Here is a 23,175-nt window from a genome sequence, read left to right on the forward strand (position 1 = left end):
TGGTCACACCACATGGAATATTGTGAGCCGTTTTGGGCCTCTTATCTAAGAAAAGATGTGCTGGCATTGGATAGGATCCAGTGGATGTTTGAGAATGATCCCAAGAATGAAAGGGTTAACACACGAGAAACATTTGACGGCTCTGGGCCTGCACTTGCTGGAGTTTAGAAGAATGATGGTGGGGTGGGGGGAGATCTCATTGAAAGGCCTGGATAGAGTGGATGTGGAGAAGATGTTTCTTATAGTGGGGGTATCTACCCCAGAGGGCACAGCCTCAGAAGTGAGGGACATCCATTTAGAACAGCAATCAGGAGGAATGTCTTTAGCCAGAGTGTGGTGAATATATGGAATTCATTGTCACTAGTTGTGCTGTCTAAGCCATTGAGTATATTTAAATCAGAGTTAATAGGTTCTTGATTAGTCAGGGTGACAAAATTTATGGGGAGAAAGCAGGAGGAAGGGGTTGAGAGGGGTAATAAATCAGCCATGAAAGAATAGTGAAACAGACTTGATGGGCTGAATGGCCTAATTATGCTGCTAGGTCTTATGGTCTTATTCAGTTCTAAGGTCAGTGGGGGAGTTAGGCAGTAAAGGCAGAGGGTGTCACAGACAGCAGCAGTCCGACAGTAAGCTGCCAGTGACTCAGACAGCGAGAACTCAAACTGTCAGTCACTCAGGAACTGAAAGCTGTTAGATGAAGGATATGAGCATGCAATCAGTCAGGCAGCAAGAGCAGGACAAAAATACCTCAAGTAGGCAAAAAGGGTTCTGAGTCGTTATACAAGAACAGAGACGGACAGCAGTCAATTGGTTAGCAAGTGCACAAGTTCGGTAACAGCTAAGACTCTGTTCTTTCAGGGAGGACCGTGGCTTTTCAGTTAATGAAAGCAGTGAGCTGCCTGCGAAACAGTAATGTCTGAACAACACACACAAAATGCTAGCAGAACTCAGCAGGCCAGATTGTATCTATGGAAAAGAGTACAGTCTGCTGCGTTCCTCCAGCATTTTGTGTGTGTTGCTTGGATTTCCAGTATCTGCAGATTTTCTCTTGTTTGTAATGTCTGGAGTTGTCAATTGGTCAGGAGTGCCTGTGAATTATCATTTAAACAGCAAAGGTTGGAGACCAGCACCACAAGTTGTCAGTCAGGAATTGAGAGCTGTCAATCAGTTTGACAGACAGGTTCCAGCCATTATATCAATAAGGGCTGCAGTCTTCCTGTTATTGAGGGCTTTGATCTATCAGACATCAACAATTGTGAGCTGTCAGATGGTCAATGTGGGTTTGAATTGTCAGTGGATACTATGGGCTGTCAGTCAGGCTGTTCATGTTGCTAGCTGTCTATTAATTATCCAGAATTAAGAATTATCCACTCTAATTGATGTCCATCAGCCAGAAAGGACTGTGAGCTTATTAATCATTCAACCAGAACTAAAAGCTGTTAATAATTCAGCTGCTGAGTCCGAAGGCAGAGGGTGAAAGCTGTCAGCCAGATAGCTGGTACTGAGACTTGTCGCTCAGCAAGGGCAGAGGGCTTATTACATATCATAAAGTTAATAATAAAATTAGTGTAAGAACTGTAATGACAAGACAGAATAGGCATGGCAGGATGTAATTACAAACATTCAACTTATGCCATTGACTATTAGGGGTATGTCTTCTTCCTTTACTATGTTTTGCTCATTGTAATGAAAAGTGTACCATTCTCCACTGTTAAAGCATTTCGTACTTCCTTCGACACCACTCTGACTTGGTAAAGGCCACAGCACTCTGAGTTTCACTGGGATTCATTAGAAGTTCTTCTGTTCATCCTTTAACATTCCCCATTAATACTAAGGATTTCACCTACTCTAAGAATCATGTCAAGCTGTCAGCATTAATACTAAGCTGCATTTTATTACTGCAAGTGAAAATATTGGACATTTAGGTATTGAACATAGAACATTACAACACAGTACAGGCCCTTTGGCCCTTGATGCTGTGCTGACCATTTAAGTTACTCTGAGATTAATCTAACCCTTCTCTCCTACATGGCTCTCCATTATTCTTTCACCCTGTCCTTTCTAAGAGTGTCTTAAATGCCCCTAATGTATCTGCCTCTTTCACGTGCCCACCATTCTCTGTGTAAAAAGCTTATTTCTGATATCACCCCCATACTTTTCTCCAGTCACCTTAAAATTATACCCCATCATATTAGCCATTTCCCCTTGGGGAAAAGTTGCCGGCTATCCACTCAATCTATGTCTCTTATCACCTTGTACACCTCGATCATCTCTCATCCTTCTTGGCTTCAGAGAGAAAAGCCCTAACTCCTTCCACCCATCCTCATAAGATGTTGATTAAGTTTTGTGGCAATGTTGGTGCCACAAAATAATTAATTTTAATTAATTAACACATTAATAATGCAAACAAAATAATTTAAGCGTCTAAGAGTGTCATCCTTGGAATTGAATCCCATGTTAGAAAGGGAAGAGATATTATAATAGAAAGAATTGCAAAGGGGTTAAGCATGTGGCTAGAGGGTAAGATTCACTGACATATGGCCGTGTTTGATGATGATCTGGGAAATATTGTTATGGCAAGCCTGGAGAGAATACAAAGTAGGTAACATATCTTATGCAATTACTGATACTTTCAAGGCCAGTAGTAGGTAGTCTGAACATTCCAAGATATATACATACTCATGGAAATACTGGTCTGTCATGGTAGGTAGGAAACGCGGATAATAAATTTACAGACATTTTTCACGTTTAAAACAACTTATCCAGGAAGGTGTTGACTACTCTAAGTGAGTGTTTCGTGTAAATAAAATGTAACTCTTTTGGAAGTTGATGCTCTCATGTGTGTCCACGTTGAAGTAAAACAACAAATTGCTGTAGGTTTCAGAACACCAAAAACTGCCATACTGCTTAGAGGCAATGGTGAGGGTGACTATAAGCCAATGAATCAAATCCAAAAGTTAACATTCGTGTGATTTGGCAACATAATAATAAAAAAAACCTGTTTGATGACACTGCCCTTCCAAGATTATATTGTTGTGTTTCCCCTTACTTACTTGCTGCCTGTTATACCGCTGGTGTTTAGGGCAGCAATGAAGCTGCTCCATCTCTGGGGGTGTTCAGAGCTTCCTTCATCCTGTCAGTACCTTTCTCTCAGTTTTCACTGCTGTCAGTCATGCAGGTCCCGGGTGGAGACTCAGGAATACCATCATACTCAGATGTAGGGATCTTCGCTGCTTTTTCTATAATAATTTTGTTTTACCAGTCAGGGCTGATAACCCTGAGCTGAATCCCTGAACCTGGAAGTCCGGTGAACCACTCTTAGTTTGGCCTTTACCCTTTGACCTGTTTGGCATAAAGCCCTGACTCCAGCCGACATAGCTCTCTGCATCACCGAGGCATGCAAGCCTCCAAACCATGGCAAGGTTATGGTCCTTTTGGTGGTGTTGTCCTCCTTCATTTAATGTTATTGTGCCAGGAATAGTCTGGACAACCCATTTAGTGATTCATTGCAATGCCCAGAACTGACTACATTCAGAATGCATTTTTGCCCCCAAACAGCATTTCATTGTTAGACCCACTGCTGCATTCATATGTGACAGAGCAGGTCATTTCCAATCTGAAGTTCAATGACAAGCCCTCCGTTTGGGAAATTTGTAAAAAACCCATAGACTACATCATTACCTCATGGGATGACATATTCATGCACCAATGAATGATGTATGGAGGAAATTACTGGTGTAGATTATTGCTCCCATCTCCAACAACTTTGCAGTAAAAGAAGGCATTACTGGGTAGATAAAGAGGCTGAGTTTGATGAAGTAAATCAGGATGACAGGGAAAAGTTACTGCAATCTCAAGGATCAACTTTATTCACTATTTACATTCATGAGGAATTTGCTATGATGTGTCATGCAGGGCATGACATGCAACAAAAACATTTGTCAATTATAAAGAATTATATAAAAACAAGGTTAGAGGTTAAAGGATGTATATGGACTGAAATGGGCATAAATGCATAAATGCCAACGTCTGTTTACAATGTAAACAGCATTACAAATGGTGGTTTAAAATGTTTACAATGCACTGATGTGGGGGGGGGGGGGGGTGCTAAAGGTGATGAGCTTACAAACAAGGATCTGTTAATGCTTGAGAAACAGCGGTCAGAGGAGGAGCAAGAAATGTATCATCACCACTAAAGTGATTCACTATGACAATACTTTTGGAGGATTCTTCTATATGAAGAAAGAGATAGCTGCCTTTACAGATTTGGAGGTTATCAGTGAATGAGCTATATAAAGGAAAATGCATTCCTAAGTTTTATCAGAAGAGAACTGTTTAAATTTCCAGCAACAACGTTAAGCTCCATTCGACAGCCACCCAGGCAAGAATAGTTTCAGGAAGGTCCTTCGCCTTCAGAAATGGGAATTCCCAGCAAATTCAGATTCACTGCCATCAAATTCTGAACACCAGTACGACACCGCCTTTCAGCTCTGTTGATACTTCCTTGACATGCAAAGCCACTACTATCACTTACATAAAACAAAAATATGAATGGTGTAGATATCGTAGCAGAATATCCTGTCAAGAGGGCTGTCAATTATTTGGAAGTCTCTACTCAGTAAGATTGTGAATGCAGTGACTGAGCATGTAGTTGACTTGGACCAATATACTTTCGAGCACAACATGAGACAAGGCATAATAGAATAAGGTAGAACACAATGGAGTGGTTGTAGAAATTCCGCCTGGTTTTATTTAGCAAGCACATTTGTCTTCAAAGTTCAAGGTAAACTTATTATTAAAGTATATGTCACCATATACAACCCTGAGATTAATTTTTTTTGTGGGCATACTCATAGATCTATAGAATAATAACCCATAACAGAATCAATGATAGACCGCATCAATTTGGCCTTGTGGTCAAATCTTGCTCTTCTTCGTTAGATTGATACCAGAAAGCTACAGTGTTCAATCAGTTAAGACTGTGAGATAGACTGTGACTTGTTAGACTGGTGCCATGTGCAATAAGTTCTGAAATAGCAAGATCGTGAGCTGTCAGTCTAACAGTCCTAAGATTTTACTCACCTTACAAACCATGTTAGGGAACTGGAGCTACAGCTGGATGACCTTTGGCTCAAATGGGACAATGAGGAGGTGATAGAAGCTACAAGGAGGCAGTCACACTTAAGTTGCAGGAGGCAAGTATCTGGGTGACTGTCAGGAGGAAAAGGGAATACACAGCCAAATGCAGAGCTCCAGTCAATAGTAGGTGGTGGTGGGGGGAGGAACTGGCCTATCAGTGATCGGGTCTCTGGCCCTGAGTCTGGCTCTTTGGCTCAGAAGGGAAGGGGAAGAAGAGGAGTGCAGAAGTTTGAGGAACAGACAGGGGATTCTGTGGACATGAAAGAGCCACCCGGATGGTATGTTGCCTTCCAGGGGCCAGGGTCAGAGACATCTCGGATAGGGTCCACAGCATTTTAAAGAGGAAGGCTGAACAGCCAGAAGTCATGCTACTTGTTTGTATCACCGACAAAGATAGGAAAAGAGATGAGATGCTGAAGAAAGAATATAGGGATCTAGGTAGAAAGCTGAAAAACAGCAAGGGTAGTAATCTCTGGATTGCTAAGGGTAAGAATAGGATGATTTGGTAGAGGAATGTGTGGCTGAGGAATTGGTGCAGGGGGCAAGGTTTCAGATTTCTGGATCATTGGGATCTCTGGGGAAGGTATGATTTGTAGAAAAAGGTCAGGTTACACCTGAACTTGAGGCAGACTGATGTCTTGGTGAACAGGTTTGTTAGAGTTGTTGGGAAGGGTTTAAACTAATCTGGCAAAGGAATGGGAACTGAAGTTATAGGGTAGAGGATGGGGCAGTTGATATACAAGTTGATGGAGTGTGTAGTGAGACTGCGAGGAAGATTAGACAGATGGTAGCGTAAAATTGCAGTCAGTGGGATGAATTGAAGTGTGTTTTCAAAGAGTAGGTTCAACAGTTTGGAAAAGTGAGGATAAAGCAAAAGGGAAGCAGTGTGCAGGAGAGGTGACTTATGTTTCCAGAAAATGATTAAAAAATTAACTTCTGGTAACACAGGGGCAAAATTGAAAAGGGTGATGAACACAGGACTGAAGGTGCTATATTTGAATACAAGCAGGATACGGAATCAAGGTAGATGATCTTGTAGTAAGAAATTGGCAGGTATGATGTTGTGGGCATCAGTGAGTTGTGGCTGAAAGAAGATCATAGTTGGGAGCTTAACATACAAGAATATTGTATTGAAAGAACAGGCAGGTAGGCAGAGGGACTGTGTGGCTCTGTTGGTAAAAAGTGAGATCAAATCCTTAGAAGAGGTGACATAGGGTTTTAAGATGTAGAATCTTTGTGGGTAGAATTAAGAAACAGGATGGGTAAAAAGACTTTGATGGGAGTTATATACTGGTTTTTGAACAGTAGCCGGGAGGTGGGATCCAAATTATAATGGGAGATAGAAAGGATGTTAAAAAGGCAGTCTTACAATAATCAATATGTAAGTAGATTGGGAAATCTGGTTGACCTTGTATCCCAGGAGAGGCAATTTGTAGAATGTTCACAAGATGGCTTTTTAGAGCAGCTTACGTCTGAGCCCAATAGGGAAAGGGCAACTCTGGATTGGGTTTTGTAGTGAAACAGATTGGATTAGGGGTCTTAAGGTAAAGGAACCCTTAGGAGACAGTGATCATAATATGATAGATGCACACTGCAGTTTGAGGCGGAGAAACTGAAGTCAGATGTATCAGTATTACAGTGGAGTAAAGGGACAGAGGCATGAGAGAGGAGCTGGTCAAAGTTGATTAGAAGGAGACACTGACAGAGATGATGATAGAACTCCAATGGTTGGAGTTTCTGGGAGCAAATCAGAAGGTGCAGGATAGAAGTTTTGTCAAGAGAAGATGAGGCAACAGTGGCTGAGAAGGGAAGTCAAAAATAACATAAAAGCAAAAGAGAGAGCACAAAAAAGCAAAAATTAGTGGGAAGTTGGAGGATTGGGCATGTTTTAAAAGCCAACAGAAGGCAATTAATAAAGAAGTAAGTAGAGAAAAGATGAAATATGAAGCCAATAATATAAAACAGGATACCAAAAGCAAGTGTGGATATCAGACAGCTGGAAAATAATGCTGGAGAGAGGGTAATAGGAAACAAAGAAGTAGCTGTAAGTGATGAATCTGTGGAATTCATTGCCACAGACAGCTGTGGAGGCCAAATCATTGAGTACAGTTAAGGCGGAGGTTGACAGGTTCTTGATTAATTAAACCTTACGGGGAAAAGGCAAGTTTGAGAGGAATAATAAATCTGCCAAGATGGAATGGCAGAGCAGCCTTGATGGGTCAAAAGGCCTAATTCTGCTCATATGCCTTATGATCTATTTATTGAAGTTCAAACTGGCTCCACAGTTGCACTGGCTCAGTAACGTTAATTTCTAACCACAGTTGGTGGTGTAGTGGTTAGCGTATAAGATTACGAAAGGATACAAATTAGTTGGTGATATGAGTGGAGAGATAACAGATGAAATTCAATCCGGCACATATGAGGTGTTGCGCTTTGGGAAATCAAATTTTTTAGGGATAGTATACAATCAATGACAGGATCATTAACAGCATTGATGTCCACAGGGATCTAGCGGTCTAAGTTCATAGCTCTCTGATAGTGGCTAGACAAGTTGATATAGTTTGTAAAAAAACAGTGTTTGGCATGCTTGCTTTTATCAGTCGAGGCACTGAGTTGTAGAGTCAGGACGTTACGTTGCAACTTGATAAAAACTCTGGTTAGGTCTCATCTACATTCAATTCTGGTTGCCCCAAGGATGTGGAGGCTTTGGAGGGGTTGCAAAGAGGTTTACAAGGATGCTGGCTAATTAGAGGGTATGTGTTATAAAGAGAGTCTGGACAAACTTGGGTTGTTTTCTTTGGAGTGGCAGAAGCTGAGGGGAGACCTGATAAAGGCTTATAATATTATGAGAGGTATAGACAGAGTAGACAGTCATTATCTTTTTCCCAGGGTCAAAATGTTTAATATTAAAGGCATGTATTTAAACTGGGAAGGGTTAAGTTCTAAGGAAATGTGTGGATAAAGTTTTATTTGTTACACAGAATGGTGGGTGCCTGGAATGTACTGACAAAGGCAGATACGATAGAAGTGTTTAAGAGACTCTTAGACAGGTACATGAATATGCAGAGAACGGTGCGTATGGCTTTGTCTAGGCAGAAGAGATTAGGTTAGTTAGGCATTTAATTACTAATTTAATCTGTAGTGCCTGAGCTTGTTCTATTTCATAGAAGAGAAAAAAACTTGCACGATCCCAAAACATTAGTCATATCATTGAACAGAAAGAAATAAATTTACGTTGTCTATCATTGAGCATTGAGCCTACTCTTACTTATGTTGTAGCTGGTTTGAATTTGCAGCCAGTTGTTTGCCGACTGTGCTTTCCCCTTCAATTCTTCAGCTGCATGGAGAATAAATTTGGCATTGAACACAAAAGAGATACACAGATACACTGGTTAAATCAAGGCTTTAATTTTAGGCATTAAGGAATTACACATAACAGCAATTTGGTGAATAGGAAAACTAACTGGAAGTATTTACATCTAAAATTCACATCACATATTCTGACATGCTAACACAATATATACAGTAAAATCTCACTATGTACGTTCACTGTTTCCTTGCTGCTCCCCTTACAAAAATGGTAAAGGGCAGTCCTATTTAGTACACAAAAAAATGGAGCTGAACTGAACCTAACCATGGGCCTGACAAAAGTTCAATTATCATTTTGATCATCTGCTTTTTTTAAACCTCTATCTTGTTCACGCAAATATAAAACCAACTTGGCTTTAAAAATCCTCCATAAATCCCCTCAAAAAGTTGACTGAGAGTAGAATGAACATGTCATTCTGCTACACCCATTGGCTATCTGTTGCTTGGATTATTTTGGTTGGCAGAGACTTATCTGTGCTGAAGTAGAGGTTTCCAGCTCCAGCCTTGCTGTCCCAAGCCTGTTACAGCAGTTAGTTACCGACCTTTCCGCTCGTATCCACCATTATGGATGCATAGTGAAGATCATCAGAATGGGAATTCAGTGTTGAGATAAATCCCTCACGATACAGGCCCACACTTCATCAGAGGTCTCTTTCTTCATCCACTTTGTAAAGTTCAAAAATACACAGCATTGAGAAGGGAAGATTTGTACAAGGACCAGGATTACTCGGCACTAACATGGTTCAATAAAAGCGGACATAATTTTGGAAGGGGAAGGGGGAAAACAGCTTTACATCACTGTGTGGTAACGCAATGGGTTTAAAATCAGAGAAACCCATGGTGACAACAGGCAGTTTAAACTCCATCATTTGAAACATTGCTGTACAGAAAACAGGACTGTAAATTACAAGGCTCACAAAAATACATTTGGCATGCTTTAGTTACAGAACACACTCCATAGCTTGTGTACTGCGAAGAAAGCACCGCAATAGCTGGGTAAATATTAAATAACTGCCTTTTACGAGGCATGTTACTGTTGTTATACATCAAATTTATTATTTTACAGAGTCTTTTCACATTTCATTTTCTTTTTCACAAAAATCTCAATGGAATTCTTGACTTTGATGGGCACACTAGAAACAAGTTTGAGCAAAAATAAGTTTAAAAAATTAAATTAGTATTTTTGTAAAAGATCAGGTTTTCTGTCCTACCACCATCCCAAATAAAAAACAAACAAAAAAAAAATAGGTGGGGTTGGTGACTGCTCTGAATGTACATGGTTAGTGGATGTGCTTGTTCTCTGCATCATCGAGGAATAGGATGAAAGAGTTCAACAGCTCTTCTCTACTCCAGTTAACTTTTTCATATTTTACTTGGGCCACACCAGTTGCTAAATGGAATTCTGATACTGGGTAGATGTTGTAATATATTTGAAGATTTCAGTTAACAGCCCTCTCTGTCTTTCACCCCAAGGTAAATGATAGTATTTATCAGTAGTTTGGCAATGATGAGTTGTAATTCTTTATTTTAAACTTATGGTTCATATCAAATTTTAGTTCTTCTCTTTGATAATATTGAAATTTGCCTGATTTTTAAAATTATGTTTTATTTACAATTCACTCTCAAATGCACACTTTACAATATCCTATGCCCCAGTAGATCAGAAAATCTTAAGCTCTGGTGTTAGTAGGGATAGTGTAAAATACCTGTATAATCCCCACTTCTTGAATGATTTCACTGAAACGGCTCTAGTTATTTCACAGTAAACAGTCCAAATCTGTCTTGGAAGGTCTCAAACTGCTATGAAGTATTTGTGTTGTATCTTTGCATCTGTCATGTTGTGATTTGTAGGGAAAGGGTATTAAAATGCAATTCATCTTCATGTATTGGAGCTGATAGTTTAGGGAAACAAATTCTAATTTTCACACAACTAGATATAGATGAGAATGTGAAGTGTCTGTTGCAAGTGCAGCAGGAACAAGGAGGATTTTATCACCATTGTATGCAAGTCTCTCTGTGCATAGTGTGAGGACCATTTCAAAACCAAAGTAAATGAAAATAGGATCAATAGTCAAAGTTTTGAAATTACAGTAGACTGGTTGCAGAGTACCCTGAAACTGTACCAACTGTACAAAATGTCCCTAAATGGGACAACTAAAATGGTAATAGATATTAATTTCTACCCCCACATAATTTAATATGATAAGCATAGGACTGAATAAAAACAATATTCACCTGCACCTATAGTTTCCTAATACGTTTTGATCATCAGCTTAACTTGGGCAGAAAGATCAGTTCTAGACTCCTGAGAGTGTGACTAGGAAATGCTTTGCTGGGTGAGTTGTTGAAGTACATGTTAGGAAGGGCCAGGGATTCACTCACACTCAAACTCATGCTCTCTGAGTGTGTTAATCCTGTCAGAGTGGTGATAGGCTTCTTACAATCACATTTAGAGGGCTGCAGCTAGAAGAGGGAGTGTCTACAGGAGAACGTGAACATGCAGGGATGTATATGGAATGATCTGTCACTAATGCCTTCGATGGACAAAGCATTGTCTGTGATGAGGCGCAAGAATCAGTAACTGGAATAAGACAATCATTTCAGAGTTTATGATAAAGTGAGAGGTGTTAAATGGTACAATTCCAATTTCAAGCATCCAATGTTAGCATCAGCTTCTCAGAATAAGGCACTGCAGAGTCAGTGCTAATTTTACAGTGCTTCAGGAAAGAGCCTTGTCCTTAACATCAAAGAAGTATTTCACACTCTAAGTGTGATATTCTTCCATTTCTCACATCAGACAAACCGGCCTGACTAATTATCCCGTCATGTGATGTATAGGAACAGTTTGATTGAAAGGCCTATGACTACTTGAAGAATTCAATCTCAAATTTGACAGGATTAGAATTTAACAGAACCCAAAAGCAATTGCTCCTGTTACAGACCTCACAACTGGGTTTGCAGTAGAAAGCAGGTGCTCTAACCTATTTCAACCACGTAGTCCCAGAAACCAAATGTAACACTGGTAATGCTGCTCTAGTTCTTATTAATATCAACAACAGAAGTGAGCACAGGACAGCTTGGTATTCATCAATTCAGTGTACTCACCTGCTAAGAAGCATCCACAGATTTAGTGGTAGCTATTAATCTGCATCAGGAAAAATCAAACTGTTGCATAAATACTATTTCTCTGTCACAAAAATCAGTTCACTTTATTAAAAGAAGATTTTGATGGAGATTTTAGTAACCTTCTTAGTTTATTATTAATACTAGTTTGTTCTGAACAGGTCTCTGTCTGCAGGTAAAATTAGTGAGTTGAAGAAAGAGATACAGTTGCGTAGTTTTGACCTGTTATAAGGAGAATGTAAACTTATTCTGAAAACAATTTTGCTGGCATCCACACAATGAACAGCTTTACTCACTAACGTCACCAGACAAAAAAATAAAATTACCCTTCTTGTTCCTTTTGTTTAGCTGGGGAGTTCAAAGTCATGACTACAAATACAGTATATGGGGTTGCCTGCTGACCCCCAATATCAGCAATTCTGATATGGAAAATATCCACATCACTCAGGTACTATGGGAATACTGGAATCTGTGCTAAACTTTATTCATTAGCATTTAAATTTAACTCAAATGCCATAGCCTGTTCAGGGGAACAAAAATAGTTTGTCTAAGCATCTGATCTAGATGGAGATAAACAGCACAGAAATTATGTATATTTTAAATGTACATAATATTGTTTTAGGAACAGCTTCTTCTCTCTGCCACAAGATTTCTGAATGGACAATAAACCAACCCATGAACACTACCTCACTATCTTTGATCTCTTTTTTCACTACTTATTTATTTTTAAAACGTACTTCTTAATGTATTTTACAGTTTTTTAAATGTATTGCACTGTACTGCTGCAGTGCAATACATAAAAACTACAAGAATACAGAAATAACACAAAATCCACAAACAGGTGATCATAGAAACATATAAACAAGCATAAAGAAAGTTAAACTAGAACAAAAATGTGTGTAGGTCTGTAGTCTAGTGTAGCTTTCTCCGTGTTGTTTTTTTTTAACGTAGTTCAGTCTAGTTTTTGTACTGCGTCATGTAAACCATGGTCCTGAAAAACGTTGTCTCATTTTTACTATGCACTGTACCAGCAGTTATGGTTAAAATGACAATAAAAGTGACTTGACTTGAAAATGACAATTTAGACCCTAATCCAACATAACCGAGTGTGTAGATGAAGGTTCGCTTTAGTTATAGATAACTTATTGTAATTTATTGTATATTTTTATATATTGCCACAAGACAACAAATTTCACAACATACGTCAGTGATATTGTGGTGAACTAGATATACTTGTCTGACTGCTCCTGTGGCTCCTCCCACAGACCCACTGCTCCTGTGGCTCCTCCCACAGACCCTGCTGACTCCTCCTGTGGCTCCTCCCACAGACCCCTGTATAAAGGTGACTGTGGGATGCTGCTCTCCCTCATTTTCCCCAGGATGTAGTGTTGTTTATTCTTCCAGTCAATAAAAGCCGATATCTCGCTTCCTAAGTCTCAGCGTGAGTTATTGATGGTGCATCAATTTTATTGATTGGAAGTTAAAACATGGAAACTGTTTTACGCCCAGAATGCTTAGACTTAACCTGTAAATATACTTGGGGACTTTTTTAAAACAAAGGGGGGGTGAATGTGGTGAACTAGATATACCTGTCTGACTGCTCCTGTGGCTCCTCCCACAGACCCTGCTGACTGCTCCTGTGGCTCCTCCCACAGACCCTGCTGACTGCTCCTGTGGATCCTCCCACAGACCCCTGCTGACTGCTCCTGTGGCTCCTCCCACAGACCCCTGTATAAAGGCGACTGTGGGCTGCTGCTCTCCCTCATTTTCCCCAGGATGTAGTGTTGTTTATTCTTCCAGTCAATAAAAGCCGATATCTCGCTTCCTAAGTCTCAGCGTGAGTTATTGATGGTGCATCAGATTCTCAGTTTGATTGTATTTAAATATTGGTGTCTAGAACTTGAAGGGAATATGTAAAGGCTGTTCTGACAGGAAATTAGTACCAAAAGCATTTGCTTTTTTTTTGTGCCAGCTTTGTCTTCATCCCAAAAGAAGCTGCCTCTCAATGCCCCAAGGAGCTCTCTTTACATAGTTAGCTATTACTGGGACCTTCCTCTGAAGTGCTAGGATACTGGGCTACTGTTACAGGAATACAAAATGGTGGATCTCTGATATGAATTCTTCTAGAAAATGATGTTGGGCTACAGAAAGTTTGACTAAATTGGTGCAGGGCTGGAGATAATAAGAACTCACTGCAAAGTAGTTTAGAAAAAAATAATGCACTTTATTATTGCATTTTATATGGTCTGTTTTGTTAGAATGTTGTAATTTGTCATTCAGAAGGGACTCAATGGTTGGCATAGTATCCTCCCAATTTTATATAAATCTAAATAACTCACAGGAGCCAGTAATAAAAAAAACCCTGAAAAGTTAAAGAACTGCCAATTTCTTAATTCTAGAAAATTAATTGATCTTCATTTTAAATTATTCAGCACTAAAGCACATTTATGTGAATTCTATGCTATCTGTGGATGTACCACTTCTGAACTCAACAGTTTTATCATGTTGATACACTCCGATACACTATTTCAGATGGTATTCTTTTACCTTTTAGGAATGCAAGTATGAGACCTTAGTGGCATAATTTGACACCATTATTAGCAAAAATGAAGTGCCATGGATGGAAGACTGAGCGCAGAAATATAAATATTTTTTGAACGTTAGACTGTAAAATAGCAAATTAGAATACACACACACACACACACATGAGTAACCAAAATGGAGGTAATTAGAGGGCACTTAATGAAATGACAAATAATATTTAAAGTTTTGAATCCTTGTAAATTCCCCTTTACTTTCCAATAATCAAAGTGAAATGCATGTTGTGACAGAAACTATTCTGAATTTGGGTTTGAAGGTTTGAATTCTCTTCAACACACTTCAATATTCCTTAACTATAAATGCAATCATAGAACAGCCAGGTCCTAAACAGAAAGACTTCCTTTCTCTGAATCAAAGCAGTTATTTTCTCAAAGAAATGTTGCCTGTTTACATTAAACAGAGGTGGCTGCCACCTGTAAGATGAACTAGTGAACATCTTGATCTTCAGAACCCATTGTCACTTATTCTTGATTGATGCTATGTTCCCATGGTACCTTGGCCTGGTCATCTTTACCACTTAGGCCAGATTGAGATAGTTTGCATGTGAAACTCTTTGGCCTGCTCCCTTCTTCAAGTATTTCTTCATTGTCTGTGTATGCAGGCCTGGGATGATATGGTTTTGGGGGCAAGACTGGGGTCTCCAGAGCTTCCTTAGGAATGACCCCTGTGGGAGCTGAGTGGCTGCGGCATGGGTGGGGTTTGACTGAATCAATGACGTCTGGCTCGGACAGGCTGTACCTCACTGGTATGTAAGGGGACTCCCCATCTTCATCTGGGTTCCAGATCTGACTGGGGACAGAGTCTATAGTGTCAGCACGTGGTGGCTCCATCGACTGGCCAAAGTTGCTTTCACTCAGAGAGGAGACTCCACTGCTTGCGCTGCCAGACAAAGTGGAGTTGCTGCCATCAAGACCTGAATGGGGGCTGGTAGGTGATGCAGGTATAGGATGCAGTGAAGACTGTAGGAAGAGGGTGGGGAACAAGAAGAAAAGGTTAACTTTTTCATTTTTTTAAGCCCAAAGAAATTTCATCTTGCAATAGCTTTGTTCTGATGGAATATTTGAAGAAAGGGATTGCCTATGACTGATCATCACAGAGTGATTAAAAAACTGATTGTGGGATAGCAGATTATTCAGCCATAGGCAATACTATAAGCTAACATGTTGCTCTCTGCACTCCAAGAGAAGAGTAATTGGATAACAAGGACAATACCCTTGAGAATACCTTCCCTATCCGCTGATGCCCACTGCAGCTGCCCTAACAGTACCCCAACTTAGATCACCACATTTACCTCATTCCAGGGATGGAACATGTAGATAGGTCAGAAACACAAAACATCAGGTATCTGAATACAAAAGGTCCCACTCACTATTGTTAAAAAAAGGATGTGCTCCTGCTATTCTGGCCAATAGTTATCACTTCTCTGACAATGCTAGAATAGATTTTCTGGCTATTATCACATTGCTGTGAGGACTTTGCTGTGTGTGATACAGCTGACGTTAGTTCTTTACATTTCAACAGTGAGATCTTTCAGAAAGATTCGCTTAAGGATAACCTGGATTGTGAAGGATACTGCATAGATTGAAAGACTTTCTTGACATCTAAAACATAAAGTTGTACCCATCACGTGGGCATATTGATGCTTCTCTGACCACATACTTAAGTATACTTACACGACAAGAGAGGTTTCAAAAGTATTTTGGTGGAAGGTTGGTCTCATTCTTATACATAATTATTTTATGTAACAATGGGTGTGGTGGGCTGAAGGCTTTGTTTCTGCACTGTACAACTATGACTAATTTTGGGACAATTACCTTACGTAGGGTTCGTGCAGGTAGGGCAGGTGGTATATCACTGGTTTGATGATGGAAGGCATCAAAATTCATAGAGAAATGACCTGGGAAATAAATGAGGAAAATTTGCTAATATTAAAAATAACTACAATCATCACTGCCAACATACAGTAGTATCTTCTCCATCATGGCAAATTAAGAAACGGTTACACTGGTCATGGAACCTCCATTTGCTCCTTTCGACAGTCATCCCACTAACTACATAATTTTTCCAAGCCATTTTTAAAAAAAAAACATTTTTAATGGCTGATTTCCTCACTGTTTCTGATCAGATTATTAGGTCGTGAACACCCTCACAGAAATTTCTTCAAATCTTTATCTTAGTTTCTTACTGGCTCTATAATTTCTGGCTGTTAATCATATTATAATCCTACTAAATCTCTTCTGAATCTTTCTTCCTGAATTAGGATATCAAAAACTGAATACATTTACCAATTGCAGACAAAATACAAAATATAATGAAGATTTAGATTAATACTTGATCTGTAGTTCACTTTGAAAATCTGGGATGTAGTATGTTGATTTTTGTTGACTTTTCATTTTTGAAGGTTTATTTAAAACTTTTACTTTTGATATATGTTTCTTATGTATGGTAAATTTCCACAGATATCTGCTCTATTTAATAATTCTCTATATCAGGGTTTCTCAACCACGGTTCTGTGGAAACCTAGGGTTGCTATGGGTTCTGTGAGAGATTGTGATAAAAGAAACATTGTTTTTTGAATTTCGCACAATGTGTGATGCTTGTGGCTCGCTGTGGTAGGCAGTGACTGAGCAGTCCTGTTAGCAATCTCGTTAGAGGTCTCTCAGACCAGTATGGCAGTGCACAGTGTTTATTTAGTTGAGTGCATTGATAAATGGTGAGTGTTGTATTGCGCGGAGGGGAGGACAGTAGGCTATTGAGCATGAAGTGCTTTTTCTGAGCAGTGAATTGACTCATCCAACTTGGGCTGTGATGTTAGCCTCACCCCCTTGATTTACCTCCCTGAACTTCCCCTGACACGCACAGACTGGGAACGAACAAACTACTAGTGTAGCAGAAATTGGAGGGGATTTTTCATTTAAAAAATGGCCCAGTGTAGCGATTTTTGAAGAGGAGACGTGTGATGGACGAGGGGGATTCTATGCCTAGGCCTACGAACAATTCTGATAAGGTTAATGATGAAGAATTACAGTCTTCTGAGTCATTTCACTGCACTAGTGCAACAACGGACACAAAAAAAGTCTGTCTTTACAATGGAAGCTACTTATCAATGGGTTTGACATGGACTGGGGATCCGGGCTGTCCTTTCCATTGTGGCAAACAACGTACAAATGCAGCAATGGTTGCAGGAAAATTGAAAAGACACTGAACTACAAATCACAACCATGTGACACGTAAAAGTGCTATTATTTTAACCGACTATTGGAATCTGCAAACAAATAGATTAAAGCTTTTGAAAATGAAGTCACAGTTAATAAAAAGGATCCAAAAGCAAGTTATTTAGTAGCTTTAAGACCACTTCATTCAAAAATGTTGAAAAAACTGTGTGAAAACATGGACAAAGAGTTGACCAATCTCCTGCTACATCCGGTGGCTGAGCAGAGGAAGAGTTCTCAGCAGGGTGTTTGAGCTGAAAGGCGAATTGCAGGAGCACTTCCAAAACAAATAGTAAGCTAGATTTTGTTGAGTGCTTTGAAGATGAAGAATGGTTATAGAAACTAGCCTATTTAACAGCCATTTTTCATAATACGAACCAGTTGAACAAGTCTCTGCAAGGCCCTGGAGAAAATGTTCTGACTTCAAGTGATAAGGTTCTTGGATTTAAAAAGAAACTGAATCTTTGGAAAAATCATGTTGCAAAAGGAAATCTTGATTTTTTTCCACTGCTGCTTGGTCTTGAGAGTGAGGAAGGACATCAGAAAGTCTTGAGTCTTATTGAAAACCACCTGGAAGAACTAGAGATCAAAATTGAACAGTATTTTTCCTCCCTTTCAACATACTATAAGTGTGTGACTGGGAGAGGGACTCTTTCTCTGAATCTTCTGCTCAGCCTGAGAACTCGACTTTGAGAGAAGAGGAAGAACTTCGTGAGCTGCTCTCTGATCGTGCACTCACGATGAGATTTACTGACCTCCCCCGGACACATTCTGGATTTCTGTGAAAGAAAGGTATGCTGCCATTCATAGGAAAGCAATGGACATTTTGCTGCAGTTTTCAATATCTTACACTTGTGAGCAAGCTTTTTCTGTCATGGCCCTGATTGTTAATCCCCTATCTTGCCCCTAATCTCCGTTGATTATGCCTTGATTCCAATTGTTAATTTCCCATTTACTGTTAATTCGCTTGATGACAGCACACCTGGTCTCCATCAAGAACTGCAGTATAAGAACCCTGGCATCACAACCTCTGGTTGCCAGTTCGTTGGTCTAGTCCCGTGTGATAACTTTGTTTCCTGACTGCTTAGAACTGTTAGTTCCAAGTTCAGCTCCAGTTTCAAGATATTCCATGAAAACCCTATCTCTGTGTCAAGAATCCTCCTGTTTGCTGTTCAATTTTCACGCCTATGCCAGCAACCCCAACTCAATTTCCATGCCTGTGTCCTGCACTTGGGTTCTCCTCAGTCACTCCATGCACCATTTTCTTGTTTAACAAGCATCAAGAGCAAGGATAGAAATTGTCTCATTTCAGTTGAAAGTGAAATCTCTGTGTGCTTATCTCAAATTCAACCCAGAAATGAGAAATTTATTATGTTTACCTTATGAGTTTTTAAAATTTATGAAAGGGAAAGAAAGAGATTAATTTCAAGAAAGGTAAGCCAAGCTTATATGTTTTTTTAAAGAAAGATTAAAAATTTATTCTCTACTCAAAAGGGCACTGACAATTATTTTTGGATTGTTAAATCTACAACTTACTGATCATGCTAATGTACGGTGAGGTGTAGAAATAATAACTTTTATGCAGGGGTTTCCTGAGACCTTAAAGTTATTTCAAGGGTTTCTCCTGGACAAAAAGGTTGAGAAAGGCTGCTCTACATCTTAGAAACCTTTTCTGCAGTCTTCATCACAGTAATCATTTTCCTATTTTTGAGTTGTCTTACTAAAAAAAAAACAAAAAAGTGAGATGCCACAGATGCTGAACTCTAAGGAGATTGCTAAAATGGTGTAAAGCCAAGCAGGGTGACTTACAACTTGATCTCCTTGTAGCAGAATTTGAAATGATAACTTCATCTCTCTTCCTCCAGAAGCCATTTTCTGCATACCCACAAAATGTGCATTGGTGACAATTTCAAAATAATTAATGATATTAATCAATTAAGGTCTCTTATCATTACCATCTTCGACAGTTAACAATGAGCATGTCTCATTCACTCCTGTACTTGAAAGACGAACTTTTGGATCGATGACAGTTCTCTTATCTCTACAGCCTTTAACTTTTGTCTATGTTTTGTTGTTGTCATGATAATCATTGCCCTTTTAGCTTACTGATTTTGTTCCTAAAAACCCCAGATATACTATCCTAAATGCCCTATTTTCTCCTAACAGTTACATTATGTTCAAATAAAGATTTTTCTTTTAACATACTTCCCAGATCTGGTTTCTCTAGACTCCTGCATTTTTAAACAGTAACTTAATAAAATTTAATTACTATTTCTTCACAGGTTTCATTTTCTTCCCAACTCTCTATTTTAGGTTTCCAGTATCTGCAGTTGCTTTTTAAAATTTTTTAATTTACAGTAACATTCTGACTGATTGCATCTTCTAGTCATTCACATGCTCATGGGTACGTTATTGCATATCATATGGCTTGATTTTCAAGGCTCTTCAAGAATTCCAGCTTTTTGTGTCTTTAAGAAGATATAATATCTTTTGTATCCTCAGATCACTGAATAAAACTTGTTTAGTCTATGGCATAACTACAATATTTAAATTCTTTTAATATAGTAAAGATCTTACAGTACATTGAAAAGTTAAGTCCAACAGTAGCAGGCTTGTGGAGTTATTAGTAAACCCGAAGAACAATAAATAGATTCAGAAAATGTATTGCTGGAGAAAGAAAAGATTTAAGATTGAAAATCAGTACGTTGAGATGATTTGACTGGGCATAAAGGCCTTTTCAACTCTAGGACTTGTAATTCAGGTACTAATTTTAAGCATAAACTAAAGAGATTGTTAAAAGGTTAGATATGTCTCTGCTGCTGTCTTGCTAAGTTATAGCCTTTTAAGCTTCCCCATTTAAAGGGGCTTCACTGTTCTACTTACCAGGTGGTAATGTGCGTGGTGGTACTGGAGGCGCAATAATGGTGCCCACATGTCCTGACAAGAATGGTACTGTATCTCTGGTTCCACTGTCTAGACTCCAGCAACTAGGAGCAGCAGGCACCGCTGAAACATAGTGAAACAGTGAAATGAAATTCAGTAGCAAACAAAGCTCAGGACAGACAACTTTAAGGCATTGCAGTGGAAATAAAATTGGGAAGCACATGTTCACAATCACCATTACTGAACACATTGAGTGGATTAGATGCAATGTATCTCAGTTTTTCAAAATATAAAGTGCAGGGTATAAGGAGGGACAGAATGACATCAGGGAGCCAAAGACAGGGTTATGAATAGGAACAGAAATGGCAGATAGAATATAACATATCACTTTGGTAGAAACATTAGAAAATGTTTTTTTTTAAATGGTGGGAGACCGAAAGATGTTGATGTTCAGAGGGACTTGGGACATAAATCACTGACAGCAGACACATGAGCAAAGCAGGCAATTGGGAAGGCAAATGGTGTACTGCTCTTTATTCCAAAAGGATTTGATTACAGGAGCAGATTTAGCAAATATACAAGGCCCTAGTGAGACTGTATTCTGCAATATGGTGTATGGGTCTTGTTCACCCACCTAGAATATACTCGTGATTAAAAGTGCTGTGAAAGCTTACTAGCTTTGATTTAGGTGTGGTGAATTTGTCATGTGAGGAGAGTTTAAGAAGACTAGCTCTATATTCTCTGGACTTTAGAAGAATTGTCTCATTATCACTTGTTAAGTAGGAAAATGAAGCTCCTTTATTGAATCATATAAGCAAGTTAGCTGTACCTTAGCTATAACTTAGCAGAAGAAGAGCAGGAATACTGATAAAGCCTGAAATGTTGACTGTTTATTCCTCTCCACAGATGTCACCTGCCCTGCTAAGTTTCTCCAGCATTTGTGTGTATTGCAGGAATTCATTGTTTATCTTTAAGCAATATCAGCAGTTTATGCTCAGAATCAGTACCTGAATTACAAGAAGTCTTAGAAGAGGAAAAGGCCCCCTCAACCAGGCCCTCTCAACCCAGTGGTTTATAATCATCTGAACCAATTTCCTTCCTCCAGCAATGCATTTTTTGAATACATTTATTGTACTCTTTAGTTCCCATATAAAAGCAGTCCACACATTCTTACAGAGTCAGGCAGAGTAGATGCAGAGATGATGTTTCCCTTAGATGGATAGTCTAGAAATAGGGTCACAGTTTCAAAATAGAGTTGGTCATTCAGTACACACGAGAGGAAATTTCTTCACTTCAAGAGTGGAAAATCTTTGGATATCTCCATCCAGATGCAGGGGAAACTTCAGTACAGTCGGCTCTCCTTATCCGCAGGGGATTGGTTCCGGGACCCTCGCGGATGCTCAAGTCCTTTATTCAACCTGTCTCAATGCGGTGGACCTTAGGACCCAGCGGAACCCCAGACCTTATTTAACTTGTCTCAGTGCGGTGGACATTAGGAGCCGGCGGTAGAGATCTGAATCCGCAGTGTTTCTGTTTGCGAAAGTAATCACGATCACCATTGAAAATAAAGTGGAAATAATAAAGTGATTGGAAAGAGGTGAAACGCTATCAGTCATTGGAAAAGCGTTAGGCTACATCGGTCAACAATCTGAACAATTTTAAAGGATAAAGTCAGAAAGGCTCTGCCCCGATGAAAACTACAATTATTACTAAACAACGCAGTGGTTTAATTATTGGGTTTTTGATCCTCCACATCAACCCAGCCTGGTGGAGAGCGCACTCGGGAGTGATTTGTCCCGAGTCCCGAGAACTTCCGTTCCCGAGCCCGGCGCTGAAACATACATTCTTAAGTGTTTTATGTGCATAGAAAGGTAAAATATATACTATATACTAAGACAAACGTTTGACTAACTGACGCTAAATGATACAGGATGTACCTGTTCCGACTTACTTAGTAAGAGAACTTCCGATTTTTTCCGATCCTGATCCACGATAACCCACGCACATCCTCCCGTATACTTTAAATCATCTCTAGATTACTTATAATATCTAATACAATGTAAATGCTATGTAAATTGGTTGTTATACTGCATTGTTTAGGGAATAATGACAAGAAAAAAAAGTCTGCACATGCTTGAACAACAAGTGCTGGAAGAGCACTTCCAGGTTTTCGTGATTCGCGGTTGGTTGAATTGTGCATGCGGAATTAGCGGATAAGGAGGGCCAACTGTACTGAGTAAATTCAAGGCAGAAATTGGTAGGTTTTTATGTTTTATTATTAAAGGATATGGGTTAGTGCAAAGAACTGATGTTGAGGTAAAGATCATCTATGACCTTATTGAATAGCAGAGTACATACAAGAGACAAAATATCCTTTTTCTTTGTCTATTTCTTATGTCCTTGTCTATACTGTGGGAGGCAAAGGTACGCTGCGAGACATATTCGAACAGTAGGCAAAAAGGTAGGTGGAATTTGATAGGGGAATATGGGGTTATCAGAGAAACTGCAAATGTGGGAAATCTTGAACAGTAACAGAATTTCTATACTTCTGCCTCCTGAAATTTCATCTTTCTTCCTGAACTGTGGCTTCCACTTCACTGTTGTTAACAAAGTTAATACGACCACACCTTGTTTGTTTTCTGTAGCTCTGCCTCCACCCTCTTTCTGGGATAGAACTCTATCTACCCCACCAATTTTTGTCTTTAACAGACTTCCTCCCTTTCTGTCTGTCCCTTAGGTCTGTCCCTTTTCTCCCCTTTAAGCATGCTGTGGGAGCTGGCAACCCCTTGGTCCACTCTTCTAATCTTCTTCAACCTTACAGCACTTTCCCTTATAACTGTAAAGCTGA

The 23,175-nt window shown here is 39.4% G+C and overlaps 1 protein-coding gene across 7 annotated transcripts in view; it reads right to left on the bottom strand.

The window, feature by feature from the left end:
• Window positions 1-8,526: 8,526 nt before the first annotated feature.
• dock3 (dedicator of cytokinesis 3) overlaps window positions 8,527-23,175 on the bottom strand; it is a 968,429-nt gene continuing 953,780 nt past the window's right edge. For 5 of the 7 annotated variants that reach the window (XM_073072555.1, XM_073072550.1, XM_073072552.1 and 2 more), the window contains 3 exons: window positions 20,328-20,450; window positions 16,047-16,129; window positions 8,527-15,191 (listed from right to left, as the gene is read on the bottom strand). In XM_073072555.1, coding sequence (XP_072928656.1) covers window positions 14,694-15,191; window positions 16,047-16,129; window positions 20,328-20,450 — 704 coding nt within the window. In that variant the 3' untranslated portion in view covers window positions 8,527-14,693. The remainder of the gene's footprint in view (window positions 15,192-16,046; window positions 16,130-20,327; window positions 20,451-23,175) is intronic. The other 2 variants (XM_073072554.1, XM_073072553.1) reach the window with 1 other exon arrangement.

Source organism: Hemitrygon akajei, chromosome 19 (genome assembly GCF_048418815.1).
Source record: "Hemitrygon akajei chromosome 19, sHemAka1.3, whole genome shotgun sequence".
Taxonomy (NCBI): Eukaryota; Metazoa; Chordata; class Chondrichthyes; order Myliobatiformes; family Dasyatidae; genus Hemitrygon; species Hemitrygon akajei.